Source organism: Lepidochelys kempii, chromosome 3 (assembly GCF_965140285.1).
Source record: "Lepidochelys kempii isolate rLepKem1 chromosome 3, rLepKem1.hap1, whole genome shotgun sequence".
In the NCBI taxonomy this organism is placed as follows: Eukaryota; Metazoa; Chordata; order Testudines; family Cheloniidae; genus Lepidochelys; species Lepidochelys kempii.
In genome coordinates, this window is record NC_136382.1 from 178,882,874 (window position 1) to 178,904,402 (window position 21,529).

The 21,529-nt window shown below is 42.2% G+C and overlaps 1 protein-coding gene across 6 annotated transcripts in view; it reads left to right on the forward strand.

Moving 5' to 3' along the window:
• The window catches only part of MSH2 (mutS homolog 2), a 107,255-nt gene that overhangs the window by 42,439 nt on the left and 43,287 nt on the right, over positions 1–21,529 (forward strand). For all 6 annotated transcript variants that reach the window (XR_012158275.2, XM_073339151.2, XM_073339150.2 and 3 more), the window contains one exon: positions 8,418–8,617. Coding sequence is in view for 5 of the 6 variants with exons in the window: in XM_073339151.2 (XP_073195252.1) it covers positions 8,418–8,617 (200 nt within the window). In the remaining variant the exon portion in view is untranslated. The remainder of the gene's footprint in view (positions 1–8,417; positions 8,618–21,529) is intronic.

The following is a 21,529-nucleotide window of genomic DNA, read 5'->3' on the forward strand; positions in this document are numbered from 1 at the left end:
GACACGTGCAGCAGCTGTTCCCTTTTTGCCTCCATTACCCTCAGGAGTGAGATCAGCGAAAGTTACATCAGCCTGTGGGGAATGGTGCCAGTAATCAGTTCAGTTGTCTGAACCTCAAACACTAGTGCTCTTCTGGCTGCTCCTCTCTCCACCCCCGCACCATAGTCACCATGGCTGGGATAGCCATCACAGTCCGTGAATACCTGATCGAAGTGAAAATGTACTGCTTTAAACTTGCATGGATTAGGGAGTGATTTCAGTATAGCAGGTCTTCCATATACCTTGACTATGCACTCACAATGGCACCTCTATGCATTCTCTTTTGCCACTGCAAATGTGGCCTTCCCCTCTCCTTCAACACTAGTGAAGCGACTGAGCCAGATAAGAAGAGAACTCGGGATGACAAGTCTCTGGAGCAGCGGACACTGAGCAGAGGATGTGGAGGATCACACTCTGATTAAATAGACAGGGACATTGAGGACAGAAGAAAAGCTCAGAAGGAGTGATGTGCAGCAGGAGATGATAGTGCTTCTGAAAAAGCAAACAGACATGCTGAGGAGTCTGGTTGACCTTCAGGTGCAAAAAATTCAAGCTCACCTCCCTCTGCAGCCTGTCAAATTGTATTCCAGCACCATCCTATAGGGATGGAGATGTGTGTGTGTGTGTGTATGTATATATATATATATATATTTATTTTTACTGAGGTGTAACTTGGTGAGTAGATTGCACCAGTGCCTTTTTAAATGGCCAAAGGCACTTTCAACAGTCATTCTGCACCTGCTGAGCCTGATGTTGAAGTGCTCCTTGCTGCTCTCGAGGTGTCTGGCTTCATGAGCCATGGAAGTAAGGGGTAGGCTGTGTCTCCCAGGATCATTATTGGCATTTCAACATCTCCAGTGATTTTTGTGGTCCAGAAAGTCAGTCCCTGCTTGTGGCTTTCTGAACATGTTCTTAAAGATGTGTGTCATGCACCTTCCTGGACCATCCTGCATTTGTCTGTAAAATGTCCCCACTGATCCACCAGTGCTTTCAACACCATAGAAAAGTAGCCTTTCTGTTGATGTACGCGGTGGCAAGATGGTCTGGTGCCAAGATAGAGATATGCATGCTATCTATCACCCCACTGCAGTTTAGGAATCCACTATGTCTTGCATGTTGCCCAGAGTCACAGGCCTTCTTAGCAGAAGGCAATTAATGGCTCTGCATACTTGTGTCACAGCAACCCCCATGGTGGATGTCGCAATGCCAAATTGATTGTCAACTGATTGATAAGTCTGGCATCACAAGCTTCCACAGATCAATCACCACTTGCTTCTCCACCATCAGGGCAGCTCTCATTTTGGGGTGTCTGCACTTGAGGGCTGGGGCGAGTTCTGCACACAGCTCCAGGAAAGTGGTCTTGCACAACTGAAAGTTCTGCAATCACTGCTCCTCATTCCATACATGCTTCACAATGGGATCCCATCAGTCAATGCTTGTTTCTCAAGATCAGAGCCGATGCGCCACCATTTTCAGCTGCTCTGCGATTGCCAGCAGCAACCAGGAATTGTTTCTTTCCATGGCTTCCAGCAAGGCTACTTGAAAGGAATTGTCATATTCTGCATAGTGGCTCTGGAAATGCTGCAGGATGAGGTGCATTGTGTTCTCAATGCTCACCACAATAGTGTAGAGCTGTGCAGGATCTGTGCTTCTCTAGGGATGGCAGATGTGCAGGTTTGGTCGGCTTTTGAAAAGAGGCATGAAATATTATGGGGCATAGATAAACTTAGGGAAGGGGAAAAGTGCATCGTGGGTCATTCATGCCATGTTCCCAGTCACCCCTGCATGAATGTTCTGCCCCCAGGAGGCATTGCAAACACTTCCCAAAACATCCTGCGCTAGATTGTGGTGAGTTGCACAGTGGGATATCTGCCCACAGGGCACTGCACTCTGCATTGATGCAAGCACTGCTAATGAGAAAGCAAACTGCTGACACAAGGAGTGTAGTGTGGACATGCACAACCGACTGAATTACTGTGGCAGCTGTATGCCGACATAACTTAAGTTGACTTAATTTTGTAATGTAGGCATACCCTTAGTGGGAGACCATATGTCCTACTTTCCACTTTTCCAGTGTGCCTGAACACTGTTCTCATCTGGATCAGAGTAATGTCCATCCACTTGAACAATCTATCCTAAAATGTAGATCTTTATTGAAATCCAGAAATTTTCACTTAAAAATGTTGGCTGTGGAACCTTTGTGTGGGGGCAGTGCTGCTCTTTTGGATGTACGCTGTTTGGTCTTTACCCAGGAGCAGATTGAGGCAATCCAAGACCCTAGACACACCTGCCCCCATGCAATGGCCCTGCCTCCATTAGGAGTAACAGTGGCAGAATTTCCCCTCCCCGCTTTTCCAAGAGGCTGGGGCAGCAGCATGGGGATCCCTTCTTCCCCCTGGGAATAGTAGTAGGGAATCAAGGCCACCCTTTGCCCCTCCCTGTACTTACACCAGCTGCTGGGTCTGCTGGAGACGAAGATAAGACCTAATGTAGGGGGCAGATCTGCCTACTATGGGGTTCTTACATCATGCTCTTTAGCAGGGGTGGCCAACCTGTGCTTGAGAAGGAGCCAGAATTTGCCAGTGTACATTGCCAAAGAGCAACAGTATTATGTCAGCAGTTCCCCCCACCCCGCCTGCCAGCTGCCCCGCTGATCAGCACCTCCCCTCCATCCCTGTGCCTCCCGCAGCATGCAGAAGGCTCTGGAGGGCAAGGAGAAGAGTGAGGGCGTGGCAGGCTCGGGGGAAAGGGGTGGGAAGGGACAGGGCCTAGGGGAAAGAGGTGAAGTGGGGGCAGGTTCTGTGGCAGAGGCAGGGGTTGACCAGTAGAGCATTGGAGAGTCGGCACCTCTAGCTCCAGCCCTGGAGTCGGTGCCGATGCCAGGAGCCGCATGTTAACTTCTGAAGAGCCGCATGCATCTCTGGAGCCACAGGTTGCCCACCCCTGCTGTTTAGTATCTGTATTAGCCGCTATCAGACAGGATATTGGACTACATGGACCTTTGGTCTGATCCAGTCTGGGGTATCCTGTGTTCCGAAGAGTAATTCAAGTAGGAGAAAAGTCTTGTAGCATTGTGTAGTGGTTTATAACATGGGCATGTTTTCACTTGTGACGCTGTAGGATAAAATAGCCAAATTAGTTTTCAGTTTGGACTTAAGCAGGAATTTTTTACCTCTTGTAAAAGGACAGATTAATGTATCCATCTCATACCCTCACTTGTATCCTTAACAGTGGTTTTTATGAAGAAAAGCTCAGCATTAAGCTAAAGCTGAGACAGTTTCCAGATTAATGCATATGAAAATGTTTGTTTTGAGTTCTGTCTACTCAGACTTTATCATTATAGCACAGAGGTGGGCAAACTACGGTCTGTGGGCCGCTCCTGCCCGGCCCCTGAGCCCCCGGCCCCTCCCCCGCAGCCTCACTCACTGCACCGCCGGTGCAATGCTCTGGGCGGCGCAGCGGGGCTGCAGAGCCCAGCCTGATCCAGTGCTCTGTGCTGCACGGTAAGGGAGCAGGGCAGGTTGGATAAAGGTCATGGGAGTTCGGGGGGGGTGGTGGTCAGGGAATGGACAGGGTTTGGGGCAGTCAGAGGGTGGGGATTAGGGGGGTTGCATGGGGGCAGGGGTCCCTGGGGGGTCAGTCAGGAAGGAGGGGGGGCAGAATGGGGTGGTGGTGGGCAGTCAGGGGCAGGAGTCCCGGGGGGGGGGGGGCAGAATGGGTGCAGGAGTCCCAGGGGGGCAGTCAGGAATGAGAGGAGGGATTGGATGGGGCGGGGGGGGGGGCGGGGAGTCGGGGCAGAGGTTCCAGGGGCGGTCAGGGGACAGAGAGAAGGGGTAGTTGGATGGGGCAGGGGTCCCCGGTTGGGGGAGGGCCGCCTGTCAGGGAACAGGGGGGGCTGGATGGGGCAGGAGTCCCTGGGGGGGCTGTCAGGGGGTGAGAAGCAAGGGGGGGATAAGGGGGAGGGCTGGCCCACAGCCCCCTCCCCTAACTGGTCCTCCATACAATTTTTGAAACCCGATGCAGGCCAAAAAGTTTGCCCTACCCTGTTATAGCAAGTCAGGTTAATTCTTAGAGTAGTGACAGATTTAACAGAGAGACCTTAATGGCTCCCAGTCTACTTCCCAGAGACTGTCTCTGGCTATGTGCTTCAGTTTTTAACCTGGGGGGGGGGGTGGAAATGACCATGTAATTAACTGGTTTATTTCTAAATAAAAAACGTGAACGAACTTCCCCCGACACACCCCTTTCCAGGATATCTAAGAGCTTGTCCTCATTTAAAATCTAGTGGCCTAGATCTTAAGTCATTGCAAATTTATGAAGAGTAATAGTTGAGTCAAGAAATAGAAATGAAGGTTAAGAGTTATTCCTTAAAATGGCTCGTTGATTTTGTTCAGTATAACACTTTGGCTTTATAGGAACACTCTGAATAGAACGCTTCGTACAGCACACAAATATCTGCATTGAAATTTTCAAATATAAAAATTAGCGATGTCAAGTGATAAATATTAATCATGCGATTAAAAAAGTTAATCACAATTAATTACATGATTAATCACACTGTTAAGCAATGATAGAATACCATTTATTTACATATTTTTGGATGTTTTCTACATTTTCAAATATATTGATTTCAGTTACCACACAGAATACAAAGTGTACAGTCCTCACTTTATATTTATTGTTGATGACATATTTGCACTGTAAAAACAAATTGTATTTTTCAGTTCACCTAATACAAATACTGTAGTGCAATCTCTTTATCATGAAAGCTGAACTTACAAATGTAGAATTATGTACAAAAATACCCTGCATTCAATAAAACAATGTAAAACTTTAGAGCCTACAAGTCCAGTCAGTCCTACTTCTTGTTCAGCCAATCACTCAGAGATAATGCTGCCTGCTTCTTCTTTACAGTGTGACCTGAAAGCGAGAACAGGTGTTCGCATGACACTGTAGCTGGCATCACAAGATATTTACATGCTAAATGCGCTAAAGATTCATATGTCCCTTCATGCTTCAACCACCATTCCAGAGGACATGCATCCATGCTGATGATGGGTTCTGCTCAATAACAATCCAAAGCAGTGTGAACTGACACATGTTCATTTTCATCATCTGAGTCAGATGCCACCAGCAGAAGGCTGATTTTCTTTTTTGGTGGTTTGGATTCTGTAGTTTCTGCATCGGGGTGTTGCTCTTCATAGCCCTGGTCTACACTGGGGGGATCGATGTAAGTTACGCAACTTCAGCTATGTGAATAACGTAGCTGAAGTCTACATACTTAGACCTACTCACCGCAGCGTCTTCACTGCGGTGAGTCGACTGCTGCCGCTCTCCTGTTGACTCCAGTACTCCACTGCCACGAGAGGAGCAGGCGGAGTTGACGGGAGAGCGCTCGGGTGTCGATTTATCGTGTCTAGACTAGATGCTATAAATCGACCCCTGCTGGATCAATCGCTGCCCACTGATCCGGCGGGTAGTATAGACATACCCTAAGACTTGTGAAAGCATGCTCCATACCTCGTCCCTCTTGGATTTTGGATGGCACTTCAAATTCTTAAATCCTGGGTCAAGTACTGTAGCTATGTTTAGAAATCTCACATTTGATATCTTCTTTGCATTTTGTCAAATTTGTAGCGAAAGTGTTCTTAAAACTAACAACATGTGCTGCGTCATCATCCGAGACTGCTATAACATGAAATATATGGCAGAATGCAGGTAAAACAGAGCAGGACACACAGTTCTCCCCCAAGGGGTTCAATCACAAATTTAATTAACACATTATTTTTTTAATGAGTGTCTTCCACATGGAAGCATGACCTCTGGAACGATGGCTGAAGCACGTGAAACTTAAGAATCTTTAGCTCATCTGGGACATAAATATCTTGCAACACCAGCTACAATAGTGCCATGCGAATGCCTGTTCTCACTTTCAGGTGACATTGTAATTAAGTGGGCAGCATTATCTCCGGTAAATATAAACAAATGTGTTTCTCTTAGCGATTGGTTGAACAAGAAGTAGGACTGAGTGGAGTTGTAGGCTCTAAAGTTTTACATTGTTTTGTTTTTGAGTGCAGTTATGTAACAAAAAAAACCCTATATTTGTAAGTTACACTTTCATGACAGAGAGATTCCACTACAGTACTTGTATGAGGCGAATTGAAAAATCTTATTTCTTTTATCATTTTTACAGTGCAAATATTTGTAATAGAAAATATAAAGTGGGCCCTACAACACAGAATACAAAGTGTACAATTGAAATTGATACATTTGAAAATGTAGAAAAACATCCAAAAATATTTAATACATTTCAATTGGTATTCTATTGTTTAACAGTGTGATTAATCATGATTAATTTTTTGAGTTAATTGCGTGAGTTAACTGCGATTAATCGACAGCCCTAGTAAACACCTATATTCCCTGGACCTTGGGTTTTCCAGCAGCTCTTGCTCGAGAAGCTAAGCTTTATTTAAGAAAGTGACGTTTCTAATACTGCTAGCTGCAAAGATATCTATTAATGTGTAATTCAAACCATTATAGTCTGTTGCAAGCCTGCAAAACAATAGCAGTAATACAGTGAAAGTTCTGTTCCTTTCTCCTCCCACGTGCCTCCTAAAGCAGCACTAATGCTGAAGTCTAGTCACTGGCCACTTACATGTTGATATGATTTAACAAGAAGCTCGGACAGCTGTGTTATGTTTCAATAGCGGGTCCCTATAAGTAGTTCAACTCTCTCCTCTTACGTAATTATAAATAAAACGTTACATAGCTCAAACATATTAGAGCAAAGAATTATACCTAACATTATTAATGTGACCAATGAATAGTTCAGTGTGCAGGGAGGAAAAATAGTTTTTTTTTTTCATTGCAAATGCAAGAATATACAAAGTATGGAAAGATGTTAACGGGGAGTGACAAGTACTACAGTAAAAACTATTCTCAGAAGGAACTCATAGATACTATATTACCTTGTGTAGAAAAATATAACTCAGTACTCCATCACTTGTCATGAAGATGGCAGAACCTCTACTGTGGCTTTACAGCCCATTAAGAATATTTTACATATTTTTACAAAATTTCAAAAAGGGGGGGGGGGAAAGGAGGAGGACCTGGTTTTTGGAATTTCATTTTCTTGTTCCCAGATATTGTGCTGATAAGAGGATGGAAAACACTTAGTTACCTTGCTGATTTTCCAACGGTCTTGTATGAGTACATGTTAATTGGTCACACTTTAAATGAAGACTACTGTGACAATAACAGACTTGTCAGTGGACATGCTAACTTTACACAGTTAAAGTGTGTGTCAGACTAAAATTCTTTTTATATGAATGCAGTTAAGCTATTATGAAATTAAATCGCCAAAAAAACAGCTCTTTTGCGGATTAAGGTTCTGTAAAATCTTTGAAACACTGACAGTAATTTGGGAAAGTAAATAATGTTGGTTGAGTAATTAAACTACAAAGGTGAAGTTAGTAATGATCTTCCAGTTGCTCTCCATTTTAATTTAACTGAAAAGGATTTCCCAAAAAGGGGATTGTATCTTTGTTTTACTGCTTTGTTTTATGAAGAAGGCTTAAGTTTTGTTTTGTGTTCAAAGTGGCTTTTCCCCTGCTTATTAGAAATATTAGGAATGACAAGTCTTGTCTTCCCTAATTTTGCTGGAGGACTACTTTTGTGTTTTTGTGGGAGTAAGGGTTGATCTCAGGTGTATTGTGAGCTTTCTCACCTTTATTGCAGAGGGGAAATCATAGGACTGGAAGGGACCATGAGAGGTCATCTAGTCCAGTCCACTGCCCTCATGGCAGGACTAAGTATTATCTAGGCCATCCCTGACAGGTGTTTGTCTAACCTGCTCTTAAAAAGATCCAATGGTGGAGATTCTACAACCTCATTGGGGGATGTATTCTACTGCTTAACCACCCTGACAGGAAGTTTTTCCTGATGTCCAACCTAAACCGCCGTTACTACAATTTAAGCCCATTGCTGATTGTCCTATCCTCAGAGGTTAAATGAGAACAATTTTTTTTCCTCCTCGTTGTAAAGACCTTTTATGTACATGAAAAACTGTTGTTATGTTCAGGGGTGTTTGAACTTCTAAAGAGATCCCCTCTTTCAAACATTTACTAGATATTGAATTGTACTTTTTTTTTTAAGCAGTTTGGACTAAAAAAAAAAAAACTCACTTGCTTAGCCTTGTCTTATGTAATGTCATAATTTCACTAGTTCTGCCACCAAACGAGTGTTGGTATTGGGTGTAACTAAACTAAAAGAGCCTTCTACACTTCCATTTTTGCAGTTCAGTAAAGCTTTCCATTATGACCTACTAATAACAAAGGCTTGCCAATTTGCAATAATTCTTCTTTTGATCTTTTATGTAGGTTAAATTTGGTTGAGGCCTTTGTGGTAGACACAGAGCTACGGCAGTGCCTTCAAGAAGAGCTTCTACGTCGTTTTCCAGATCTCAACCGGCTAGCCAAGAAATTTCAAAGACAAGTAGCAACCCTGCAGGACTGTTACCGAATGTATCAAGCTATTAACCAACTACCTAATGTTGTACAAGCACTGGAAAAACATGAAGGTAACATGCCTCCCGCCTCTTTTATACATGTTTTATGTCTTGTGACATACTGATATTGGCAAGAAGTAGAGAATGGATTTCAAAAGACGACTGTGGTAGCCTGTTTTGATGAAGGGAGTAAAACTGAAAGGGAACTTGAAGTGTGTTATAATTCTAGAACATCAGAGATACTTTTCAGATGAATTTAGCAAGTGAATAGAAAATAAAATGTCTCAAATGGTGTAGTATCCCTTTTGCAAAAACACTTTATAACTGATAGGTAGCCAAGATGGAAAGTTCAATCCTGTCTGCTAGGGAGAAATATCCCATAAGCCAGTCTGTCTTTAGAATTCTCTCTTGAAATCGAAAAATAAATAAAAGAATGTAAGTTTTCTTCTTTGAAAGTAACGCTGTAGTTAATTTATTGTTGACTTTTTTGAAGGAAATATTTTAGTTGTAGAATGCAGTAACTCTTTAATAGTCTGTGTTTAAATCCAAAAATCAGCTTCCCAGGAACTGAAAATGTTAGTGGAATAACTGGTAACACTTTTTTTTTTTTTGCTTTCTGTTAAAAATTAGTGAGGCAACATGGTAAAGCTTTCCCACATCTTAAAGCAATAACAGCTGGGTAGGCAGTCTCTTTGATTTTTATTAGAATGGAATCTTTTATTACTTCAGGCAGAAAATATGGCTACTTATAGGGCATAATGAATAAGAGAAAAATGAAATTGAGTATTTCTATCTGATTTTAGCTGAAGGTGTTCAGTACCCATAAACAAAAATAGGTTTCTCTTTCTTGATAAATTGTTGTACTGTGTGAAAAGGGAAGGAGAATACCATAAAATAAGGTATATTGTCACAATTGTGGAAAATGGGCTTCCAGATCTGAGCCTAGCATGCAGTGTAAAATGTAATCCATTGTAAACCTCTGTACAAGCATAGAAAATCCATATTGCTACTAAAAAATTAAAATCTGATTATATAGAGCACCATATATAAAGGTAGGTTTTGGCTCAGAATCTCACTAAAAATGTCCTTGTTACGGAACAAGGCCTTACAAAATGGTGGTAAAGTCCTTGTAATATGTATATTAATGCATACTGTAGAGGTGAAAGAGGTGTTTTGTTTTTCAGAAATGCTGAACACCAAGTAATTTGATCCCCAAAATTACTAAAAATCTGTAGTCTGGAAAAAGGAGAAATAGTGGGCCAAATCTTAATTGCCTCTATTGATGCCAGTTAAGGGATGTGGCCCCAACTGTTTTAATCTCCTGGAGGTCTTACCATGTCTTATGGGATACCATGACTAAGACAAGTAAAATGCTCACAATTAATAAGTGAGTATTTTAATAAAGAAAGGAATAAAACCAAAACACAAGTAAGCAGTAAACAGTGGGTCCAGAAGAGTTACAATTTCTCCTGTATGTCTCTCTGTAGAGAATTTTCAACAGAGATTACACCGTTGAGTGGGTCTGCCCTGGTGGGGACATCCTTCTCTCGGTAAATTTAAGACCACAGTATATTATTCCACAAATCAGTTGAGTCCTATCTTAGTTTATCTTAGAAAACAGTTGACAGAAAGCAAAGTTTCCTAGGAGTTCCTTTAATTAGCTTGAATATCTCATTTAATAAAATAAAATAAGCAACCAAAAACAAGCATCTGAGCTATTATTCTCCAAGTAATATGTGTATGAAAGTAACTGTTTTTACCAAATTTTAGGAGATACTTAAACAAGTTTGTAATAAACTAAAATTACCATAATAAATTATATTTTTTATTAATAAAATCATTTTTGATCAAAATTTAGGCTTCTTATCCTCCACAGTACATGCACAGATCAAATTGGGGGCGGGGGGAATAATTCATGATCTCTTCTACAAGGTCTGTCCACAACCCAAGTACTGCCAAAACTCGATACTGGATTTGTGGTCTTGGCCCCCTCTGGCAAAGATCTTTCACTTAAAGCATGTGTGTATTAAGATGAACAAGTAATGCTTGTTAACTTGTTTTAAAATAATATTAAGCCAATTTAAAACTCTGCTAACGTCACATCAGTTTAGATTGTATTTAGTTTACACCCCATAACGAGATTTTTCCTCTAAATTAGAGGCGCTGTACTTGAGCCTTATATTCACTTGCAAGGTACTGTAGCAAAATATACTCTCAATGTACTATGCAAGAACTAAAGATGGAACTAAATATTGTTCAGCACTATCCAGCCTAAAACTGTTGCTCTGGCTGAATTTACCCGTTGTGGTGCCACCTCTTCCAGGCTCTTCAGGCACTTACTCCTTATTCTAAGGATTTATTCCTACCTCTGGGTGTAACCTCAAAGTCAGTGTTGACCTTACTTAGCAGCCTGCACTTGCCCTTTCTCCCTGGGATGGAGTGTGCCTTTGCCTAGACTATCTGTCAGATGTAGCTTTCATCCGCTTTGAATACTGTAGTTCTGTGCATTCTGTCACTGTTTTATTTTTGTTTTTCACTATTGGCTTTTTCTTTGAATCAACAGTATTACTCTGACATCATTACAGGTGAAAATCCATACATATGAAATGAACTGAGGAGCAAATTATATGGCAAACTCCCAAAACTACAAGGAGTCCAGTGGCACCTTAAAGACTAACCGATTTATTAGGGCATAAGCTTTTGTGGGCTATAACCCACTTCATCGGATGTATGGAGTGAAAATTACAGATGAAGGCATTATTATACTGACACATGAAGAGAAGGGAGTTGCCTCACAAGTGGAGAACCAGTGTTGACTGGGCCAATTCAATCAGGGTGGATGTAGTCCACTCCCAATAATAGATGAAGAGAGGTCAATTCCAGGAGAGGCAAAGCTGCTTTTGTAATGAGCCAGCCACTCCCAATCTCTATTCAGGCCCAAATTAATGGTGTTAAATTTGCAAATGAATTTTAGTTCTGCTGTTTCTCTTTGAAGTCTGTTTCTGAAGTTTTTTTGTTCAAGTACAGCTACTTTTAAATCTGTTATAGAATGTCCAGGAAGATTGAAGTGTTCTCCTACTGGCTTTTGTGTGTTACCATTCCTGATGTCCGATGTGTGTCTGTTTATTCTTTTACGTAGGGACTGTCCGGTTTGGCCAATGTACATGGCAGAGGGGCATTGTTGGTACATGGTGGCATATATCACATTAGTAGATGTGCAGGTGAATGATGGTGTGGTTGGGTCCTATGATGGTGTCACTAGGGGAGATATGAGGACAGAGAAAGCAATGAGGTTTGCTACAGGGATTGGTTCCTGTGTTAGTGTTTCTGTGGTGTGGTGTGTAGTTGCTAGTGAGTATTTGCTTCAGGTTGGGGGGCTGTCTGTAAGCGAGGACTGGTCTGCCTCCCAAGGTCTGGAAGAGTGAGGGATCGTTTTCCAGGATAGGTTGTAGATCATTGATAATGTGCTGGAGAGGTTTTAGCTGTGGGCTGTACGTGATGGCCAGTGGTGTTCTGTTGTTTTTCCTTGTTGGGCCTGTCCTGTAGTAGGTGATTTCTGGGTACCCATCTCTCTCTGTCAATCTGTTTCCTCACTTCCCCAGGTGGGTATTGTAGTTTTAAGAATGCTTGATAAAGATCTTATAGGTGTTTGCCTCTGTCTGAGGGATTGGAGCAAATTTGGTTGTATTTTAGGGCTTGGCTGTAGACAGTGGATCCTGTGATGTGTCCTGGATGGAAGCTGGCATGTAGGTAAGTATAGCAGTCAGTAGGTTTCCAGTATAGGGTGGTGGTTATGTGGCCATCACTTATTTGCACTGTAGTGTCCAAGAAGTGGATCTCTTGTGTGGACTGGTCCAGGCTGAGGTTGATGGTGGGATGGAAATTGTTGAAATCATGGTGGAATTCCTCAAGGGCTTCTTTTCCATGGGTCCAGATGGTGGTGATGTCCTCAATGTAGCGCAAGTAGAGTAGGGGCATTAGGGGATGAGAGCTGAGGAAGCGTTGTTCTAAGTTAGCCATAAAAATGTTGGCAAACTGTGGGGCCATGCGGGTACCCATAGCAGTGCCGCTGACTTGAAGGTATAAGTTGTCCCCAAATCTGAAATGGTTGTAAGTGAGGACAAAGTCACAAAGCTCAGCCGCCAGGTGTGCCGTGGCCTCATCAAAGATACTGTTCCTGACAGCTTGTAGTCCATCTTCATATGGAATATTGGTGTAAAGAACTTCTACATCCATGGTGGCCAGGATGTTGTTTTCAGGAAGATCACCAATGTACTGTAGTTTCCTCAGGAAGTCGGTGGTGTCTCAAAGATAGCTAAGAGTGCTGGTAGCATAGAGTCTGAGGAGAGAGTCCAAATAGCCAGATAATCCTGCTGTAAGAGTGTCAATGCCTGAGATGATTGTGCAAAAAGTTTCTGATTGTTTTATATGAGAGTGACAGTGATAGGATATTTCATTTATTTGCAGCATACCTAAATGATCATTTGTAGTAGGTGACCTTGTTCTAATTTTTCTCACTACTCGGCTGCCCTTGCTGAAAAATATTGGTATGGGCCTAATGATTGCGGATAGGTGTGATTTTGTTATGATGTTGTCATTCAGTCTTGATCTGATTATTTTCCTATCCATTTGTTTATTGAGACCGGAAGAGCTTTTACCTCATTGAGAGATTTGACTCATTGTCAAACTTTCAAACAGTTTCTGGTAAGTTTGAGAATCTGACACATTTCAGGACTTTGTTTCCTGATTAATGATTCTTGGGAAATATATCAACCATATCATTAAGTTGGCATCAGTGACTACTTTTCCCTGGAGGATTTCTTTATATTGCTGGTCTTACTTTTATGAATTATGTAAGTTATTAGTAAAAATGCTGTTTCTAGCAGCAAAAAATTTAATTTATAATATTTCTTGATTTGAGATGCAAAGTGCTCTTACCTTTCAACTTTCTGTGTAGTAATGCAGTATTTTTAATTTTGAGTTAATAGGTATAATAAAACCTTTTACTACAGTAAATTGAAAATCGTGGCAATTGTGAAATAGTAGTTTAATTTAAAAAGATGAGAGCAGAGGTGGGTGTTGCAATGGGTTAATTCCTTTCCTTTTCACCTTTGGAGATGTTATAGGTCAATTCTTCTCTTCCTCTGTATGTGCACAGCTTACTTTAATAACAATGGGAATTACATGCAGAGAATATGTTGATAGGGTGATAAAATGAATGGCCTTTGAAATGAAGCTGTAAATGCAACAGTGTGACAAATGGAGTTGAATTTGGAGCTTCTTGATAAAGCTTAAAGAAAAGGAGTATTTGTGGCACCTTAGAGACTAACAAATTTATTTGAGCATAAGCTGTCGTGAGCTACAGCTCACTTCATCGGATTCTATCATTGATTCATTAATATGGTGCATTATGCGTATAAAGCAGTGATTCTCAAACTTTTGTACTGATGACCCCTTTCAAATAGCAAGCCTCTGAGTGCGAGCCCCCCCCCCCCCTTATAAATTAAAAGCACTTTTAAAAATATATTTAACACCATTATAAATGCTGGATGCAAAGCGGGGTTTGGGGTGGAGGCTGGCAGCTCGTGACCCCCCCCCCCATGTAATAACCTCGCGACCCCCAGTTTGAGAACCCCTGATATAAAGAGTGTGCATATGAAAACTCAGTGTTCACTGTGTCTTAAGCCTTGTATCACCGTGCCTTAGATTTAAGTAACAAAACTAGAATGAAAATGAATTTTCATTTAAACTAATTTTAAAAGTATCTGTTTTGATATGATTCATATGCAAAAGAAATCCAGTATTTTCTTAATCTTAAATTTGACTTTTTTTGTGAATTTATATATTTTTTGCATTTAGACTTTTGGAAAACATGTTCATCTAAATTCATTATTTAAGTTGTATCATTAAACTTCCTTCATTCTTTTAAAGAAGGTGAATTTTTACTGCTACTTAATTACTATAATTTATCAAGTAGTCAGGTATATATGAGATTATTGCACTGTATGTGCCCCAGCTCTGTTAATCAGTGCATGAATAACTGATGAGTCCACTTTCAGAGAAGAGAAATTATTTGACTCTATTTATCTAATCCCTGCCACCTCCTTAGTGCAGCCCGTTTTTCCAAATTAGTTCATAGAATCATAGAATATCAGGGTTGGAAGGGACCCCTGAAGGTCATCTAGTCCAACCCCCTGCTCGAAGCAGGACCAATTCCCAGTTAAATCATCCCAGCCAGGGCTTTGTCAAGCCTGACCTTAAAAACCTCCAAGGAAGGAGATTCTACCACCTCCCTAGGTAACGCATTCCAGTGTTTCACCACCCTCTTAGTGAAAAAGTTTTTCCTAATATCCAATCTAAACCTCCCCCACTGCAACTTGAGACCATTACTCCTCGTTCTGTCATCTGCTACCATTGAGAACAGTCTAGAGCCATCCTCTTTGGAACCCCCTTTCAGGTAGTTGAAAGCAGCTATCAAATCCCCCCTCATTCTTCTCTTCTGCAGGCTAAACAATCCCAGCTCCCTCAGCCTCTTCTCATAAGTCATGTGTTCTAGACCCCTAATCATTTTTGTTGCCCTTCGCTGGACTCTCTCCAATTTATCCACATCCTTCTTGTAGTGTGGGGCCCAAAACTGGACACAGTACTCCAGATGAGGCCTCACCAATGTCGAATAGAGGGGAACAATCACGTCCCTCGATCTGCTCGCTATGCCCCTATTTATACATCCCAAAATGCCATTGGCCTTCTTGGCAACAAGGGCACACTGCTGACTCGTATCCAGCTTCTCGTCCACTGTCACCCCTTGGTCCTTTTCCGCAGAACTGCTGCCTAGCCATTCGGTCCCTAGTCTGTAGCGGTGCATTGGATTCTTCCATCCTAAGTGCAGGACCCTGCACTTATCCTTATTGAACCTCATCAGATTTCTTTTGGCCCAATCCTCCAATTTGTCTAGGTCCTTCTGTATCCTATCCCTCCCCTCCAGCGTATCTACCACTCCTCCCAGTTTAGTATCATCCGCAAATTTGCTGAGAGTGTAATCTACACCATCCTCCAGATCATTTATGAAGATATTGAACAAAACCGGCCCCAGGACCGACCCTTGGGGCACTCCACTTGATACCGGCTGCCAACTAGACATGGAGCCATTGATCACTACCCGTTGAGCCCGACAATCTAGCCAGCTTTCTACCCACCTTATAGTGCATTCATCCAGCCCATACTTCCTTAACTTGCTGACAAGAATACTGTGGGAGACTGTGTCAAAAGGTTTCAGAGTAACAGCCGTGTTAGTCTGAATTCGCAAAAAGAAAAGGAGGACTTGTGGCACCTTAGAGACTAACCAATTTATTAGAGCATAAGCTTTCGTGAGCTACAGCTCACTTCTTCAGATGCATATCGTGGAAACTGCAGCAGGCTTTATATATACACAGAGAATATGAAACAATACCTATTCCCACCCCACTGTCCTGCTGGTAATAGCTTATCTAAAGTGATTTCCAGCACAAATCCAGGTTTTTTCACCCTCCACCCCCCCACACAAATTCACTCTCCTGCTGGTGATAGCCCATCCAAAGTGATAACTCTTTACACAATGTGCATGACAATTAAGCTGGGCTATTTCCTGCATAAATCCAGGTTCTCACATCCCCCCCACCCCCATACACACACAAACTCACTCTCCTGCTGGTAATAGCTCATCCAAACTGACCACTCTTCAAGTTAGAAACAGATTGATAGAGCCAGAAGAGTTCCCAGAAGTTACCTACTACAGGACAGGCCTAACAAAGAAAATAACAGAACGCCACTAGCCGTCACCTTCAGCCCCCAACTAAAACCCCTCCAACGCATTATTAAGGATCTACAACCTATCCTAAAGGATGACCCAACACTCTCACAAATCTTGGGAGACAGGCCAGTCCTTGCCTACAGACAGCCCCGCAACCTGAAGCAAATACTCACCAACAACCACATACCACACAACAGAACCACTAACCCAGGAACTTATCCTTGCAACAAAGCCCGTTGCCAACTGTGCCCACATATCTATTCAGGGGACACCATCACAGGGCCTAATAACATCAGCCACACTATCAGAGGCTCGTTCACCTGCACATCCACCAATGTGATATATGCCATCATGTGCCAGCAATGCCCCTCTGCCATGTACATTGGTCAAACTGGACAGTCTCTACGTAAAAGAATAAATGGACACAAATCAGATGTCAAGAATTATAACATTCATAAACCAGTCGGAGAACACTTCAATCTCTCTGGTCACGCGATCACAGACATGAAGGTCGCTATCTTAAAACAAAAAAACTTCAAATCCAGACTCCAGCGAGAAACTGCTGAATTGGAATTCATTTGCAAATTGGATACTATTAATTTAGGCTTAAATAGAGACTTGGAGTGGCTAAGTCATTATGCAAGGTAGCCTGTTTCCTCTTGTTTTTTCCTAACCCCCACCCCCCCCAGATGTTCTGGTTTAACTTGGATTTTAACTTGAAGAGTGGTCAGTTTGGATGAGCTATTACCAGCAGGAGAGTGAGTTTGTGTGTGTATGGGGGTGGGGGGGATGTGAGAACCTGGATTTATGCAGGAAATAGCCCAGCTTAATTGTCATGCACATTGTGTAAAGAGTTATCAGTTTGGATGGGCTATCACCAGCAGGAGAGTGAATTTGTGTGGGGGGGTGGAGGGTGAAAAAACCTGGATTTGTGCTGGAAATCACTTTAGATAAGCTATTACCAGCAGGACAGTGGGGTGGGAATAGGTATTGTTTCATATTCTCTGTGTATATATAAAGCCTGCTGCAGTTTCCACGATATGCATCTGAAGAAGTGAGCTGTAGCTCACGAAAGCTTATGCTCTAATAAATTGGTTAGTCTCTAAGGTGCCACAAGTCCTCCTTTTCTTTTTGTGTCAAAAGCTTTGCTAAAGTCAAGAAACAATACATCCACTGCTTTCCCTTCATCCACAGAACCAGTAATCTCATCATAAAAGGCGATTAGATTAGTCAGGCATGACCTTCCCTTGGTGAATCCATGCTGGCTGTCTTCAGGTTTGTCTTCCGAGTTTTCTCTTACATATTAGATTATTTTTTTTAATCACAATTCATGTTCCTTCAGCTCTTGGGAATGAGAAACGTAATTGCCTCCATATTAGTCATACTGTAGGTGGACTGGAATTTGTGACTTTGCAATGTCACATAAATCCACAATTTTAAACTCCACACCTGAAATAGTAGCACACTTCATACTTCCAATTTATTGGTACGTATTTCTTTTCTCTGTTCTGCTGTGCTCCCTTGCATTGTTCTTCAAAGTTATTTTCCAGAGACTCGTTAGATTTAAAATGACTGTCTTCCGTTTCGGCAGCTTCAGCAGTCTGCTAATGAAAGGATTTAATCTTTTACTCAGGAATAGATATTGATCAATTTTTTAAATAAAAAAAAATTTAAGCAAAAATAAATCCAGAAGAGAAAAGGAGAACAAAAAACCCAGCTTTCCCTTGGTCAGTTATGAAACTCTAGGATTGAAAGCAGAATAGCTTAATCTCTGAGCCCATTCTATTCTTGGCCTGCCAGTGAGAGTTGTGTTAGTGATGGTACTTGATGTAGCTGTATGCACACTGAGACCAACAACTTATGTTGCTTAGCCCATTAAATAGCCTTCAGATGGAAATGACAGGTCACAAGGTACTTGATATAGAATAAAGAAAAGGAGGACTTGTGGCACCTTAGAGACTAACAAATTTATTTGAGCATAAGCTTTCATGAGCTACAGCTCACTTCATTGGATGCATTCGATGAAGTGAGCTGTAGCTCACGAAAGCTTATGCTCAAATAAATTTGTTAGTCTCTAAGGTGCCACAAGTCCTCCTTTTCTTTTTGCGAATACAGACTAACATGGCTGCTACTCTGAAACTTGATATAGAATGGAGTTCATGATTTAGGATTGAAAGGCTCTATAATGCTGATAGTGATCACCTGAACTGTCTAGTCCCCTAGCTTGTGCATTTTTTTTAGCCTTTGCTGGCCTGGGTTGCGGGGAGAGTCTTTATGTTTAAAAAAAAAAAAAAAAAGTGTTAAACACGACTTGGCACCTAGATTACACAATGTCTCACTCCTTTTTAAAAAAGTATAAGAAGCAAATATTTACTACTGCTTCAAAGACTTGTGCATTATTAAATAATACAATTTGTGAAAAAGGTTAGGATGGCATTCTAGCATTTTGAAACCTAGACCATTTAAAATTTTGGCATGTTTTAAGCAGAATCCTGACAGTGGAGGTCTGCAGAGCTCATTAAGTTAACAGAAAATGGTGAGAACTTTGCTGATGTTCACCTTCCTGCTTCAGCATGTGCTTTGTGATGCTAAAGTCCAGCAGTCTTTTGGAGCCTGAGAATATTTTTGGAATAGTAACTTTTAAGAAAAGTTCCCCTGCAAGTTGAGGAGCCTGACGGTCTTAGCTTTCCCTTTGCAAGTCCTGCACTGCTGAGCGTTGGAGATGCATGAAGGCAGAAAAAACAGGGATTGGAGTGCACTAAGACACTGTCTACTATCTCAGTTCATGCCACTGTTATAGGCAGAAGTAGATGCAGAGAATATGCTCCCATTTTTCCTTACTGGAAGTGAGCTGCTGCTGCTGTTCTGCACTGTGCACCAGTTTGGAGGAGGGAGGGGAATTAAAAGGAAAACTTCAGGCAAGTCTTGAAGATAATTTCTGTAGACAATTCCCAGGGAGGTCTCCAAGTCACGGATCAAATACAATTCAGTACACAAAATCAATAAATCCTTAGATGCACTCCATTATGCTAAAAGCTGTCCAACACCTAATGGGATCTGGAGTGTTCAAACCAGGGAACAAACACTGAAGAAGTGTGTATGTTTCTTCCCCCCAGTATGGTTCCAAAGAAATCAGGAGATGAGAGAGTGGTGTTGAGTTTTATGGAAATGAAATAATTTACCTCTCCAGATACCTGAGGACAAAAAGATGGGTTGTGGTTCATGTCAGTTCATACCTAAAAAACCTTTAAAATAAATAAATAAATAAAAAAAAATTCCAGATTCTAGAATTGAGAGAGAGGGCATCAAAACAGAGCCAGTAGCCCACTCTTTTCAAATGGAGGGTGTTCCAGTCAAGTGTTTCAGATGTTGGCAACTGGAGTACTATTATAGGGGAGGGATGATTGTGGATAAACATGTCCTAGACCTAGACCATTTAGGCAGTAGTCAGTTACTTCTCAGTGGTTAATATTGGTGAGGTGAGGCGAGGGGTGAGTGTGAAAGTGAAATGGAGGGGAAGAGACAAGGGTTTCTCTAAACAGGTTGGTAAGGAAATGCGAAGTTCTGGTAATAGCCAGTACATAGTACTATCTTTACATGTTAATGCAGAGGGCAAACTATGGCCTGCGGGCCACATCCGGCCCGCGGGACCCTCCTGCCTGGCCCCTGAGCTCCCAGACCGGGAGGCTAGCCCCTGACCCCTCCTCTACTGTTCCCCCCTCCCCTGCAGCCTCAGCTCACTGCACTGCTGGCTCAATGCTCTGGGCAGCGTGGCTGCGAGCTCCTGGGGCAGCGCAGCTGCAGAGCCGCAGCCTAACCCAGCGCTCTGTGCTGTGAGGTGGTGTGGCTGGCTCCAGCCCGGCGGCACGGCTGCCTGTCCTGGTGCTCTGGGCGGCAAGGCTATAGCGCCGCCAGCAACCAGTGCTCCAGGCAGCATGGTAAGGGGGCGGGGGGGGGGGGGGGGGGGGGATAGAGGGCAGAGGAGTTTGGGGTGGTGGTCAGGGGGAGGGGGAGTGGACAGGGGTTGGGGCTGTCAGAGGGCAGGGAACAGGGGGAGTTGAATGGTGGCAGGAGTCCCGGGGGGTGGGGGGCACAGTCAGGAAGGAGAGGGGGGTTGAATGGGGCAGCCTCCCCTAACCGGCCCTCCATACAATTTCAGAAACCTGATGCAGCCCTCAGGCCGAAAAGTTTGCCCGCCCCATGTTAACGCATTGAGGTTACTTGTGAACATGAAAGGTGTAGATTATGTTCAGAAGTAAACCTCATAACCTTATAATTCTATACTTAATCAGCTGCTGCAGTGTTACAGCCTTTGATTCATTTTGAAGAATTCTATGATAATTCCTATTATTAGTAATACTGATGTAACTTTAGCTGCTATGATTAAATTATACCTCATGGTTGCAAAAATGTAAACATTTATTTACTGATATGAAGTGTTTGCAGTTGGCTATTGTATAGGCTCACCGTTGCAGCTCAGAAAATATGCTGGTTTCACAGAACACAGTCTGCAAGTGCTAACAATAAATCTGGAGTCTTATGTTTTTGTTTTTCATTGCTTATGGATTATTTTATACTTTGAAAATTCTATACACTTTTGTGTGAGATGTGGAATCTTCTCGTATGACTATTGTATTCAGTGTTAGGTCATGTATACAGGACATACATATAGAAAAATAGATGATATGTTTTACAATTCAGGTTTTTTTAATGTTTAATGAATTGGCTTCCCATTTGAAATTAGTATTAGCAGATGTAAAGATCTGATGCAGAGTGAAGAAGAGATATTTTAACAGTATTTCCCAGTGATGCCCAAGGTCTGAGTTACAACTTGTAATGTCGGAAGTTTCCTAACTTGTGGGATTTTATTTTTAATACAAACAATTCACATGGGGCAAAGATAATAGAAGTTTTCAAATAATTTCAATTAATACATCTTAAAAATTGGTAACTCTAGAGGTTAAAATCTCAGCAAAAGCAGTTTTCAAATTTCTGCATCCCCCAGCAACGCTGCGTTGTATTGAGATGGCTGATGATCACTTTACCTATGCTATGCAGCACTCAATGCAGTTTATTTAGATCACTTTGGATATGAATAAAGTGCATGTAATAGCACCAAATGATTCTCTAGAGCATTGGTTCTCTACCTATTTACCATTGTGGGCCACATATGGAGCTGTCTGTGTTACGTGGGC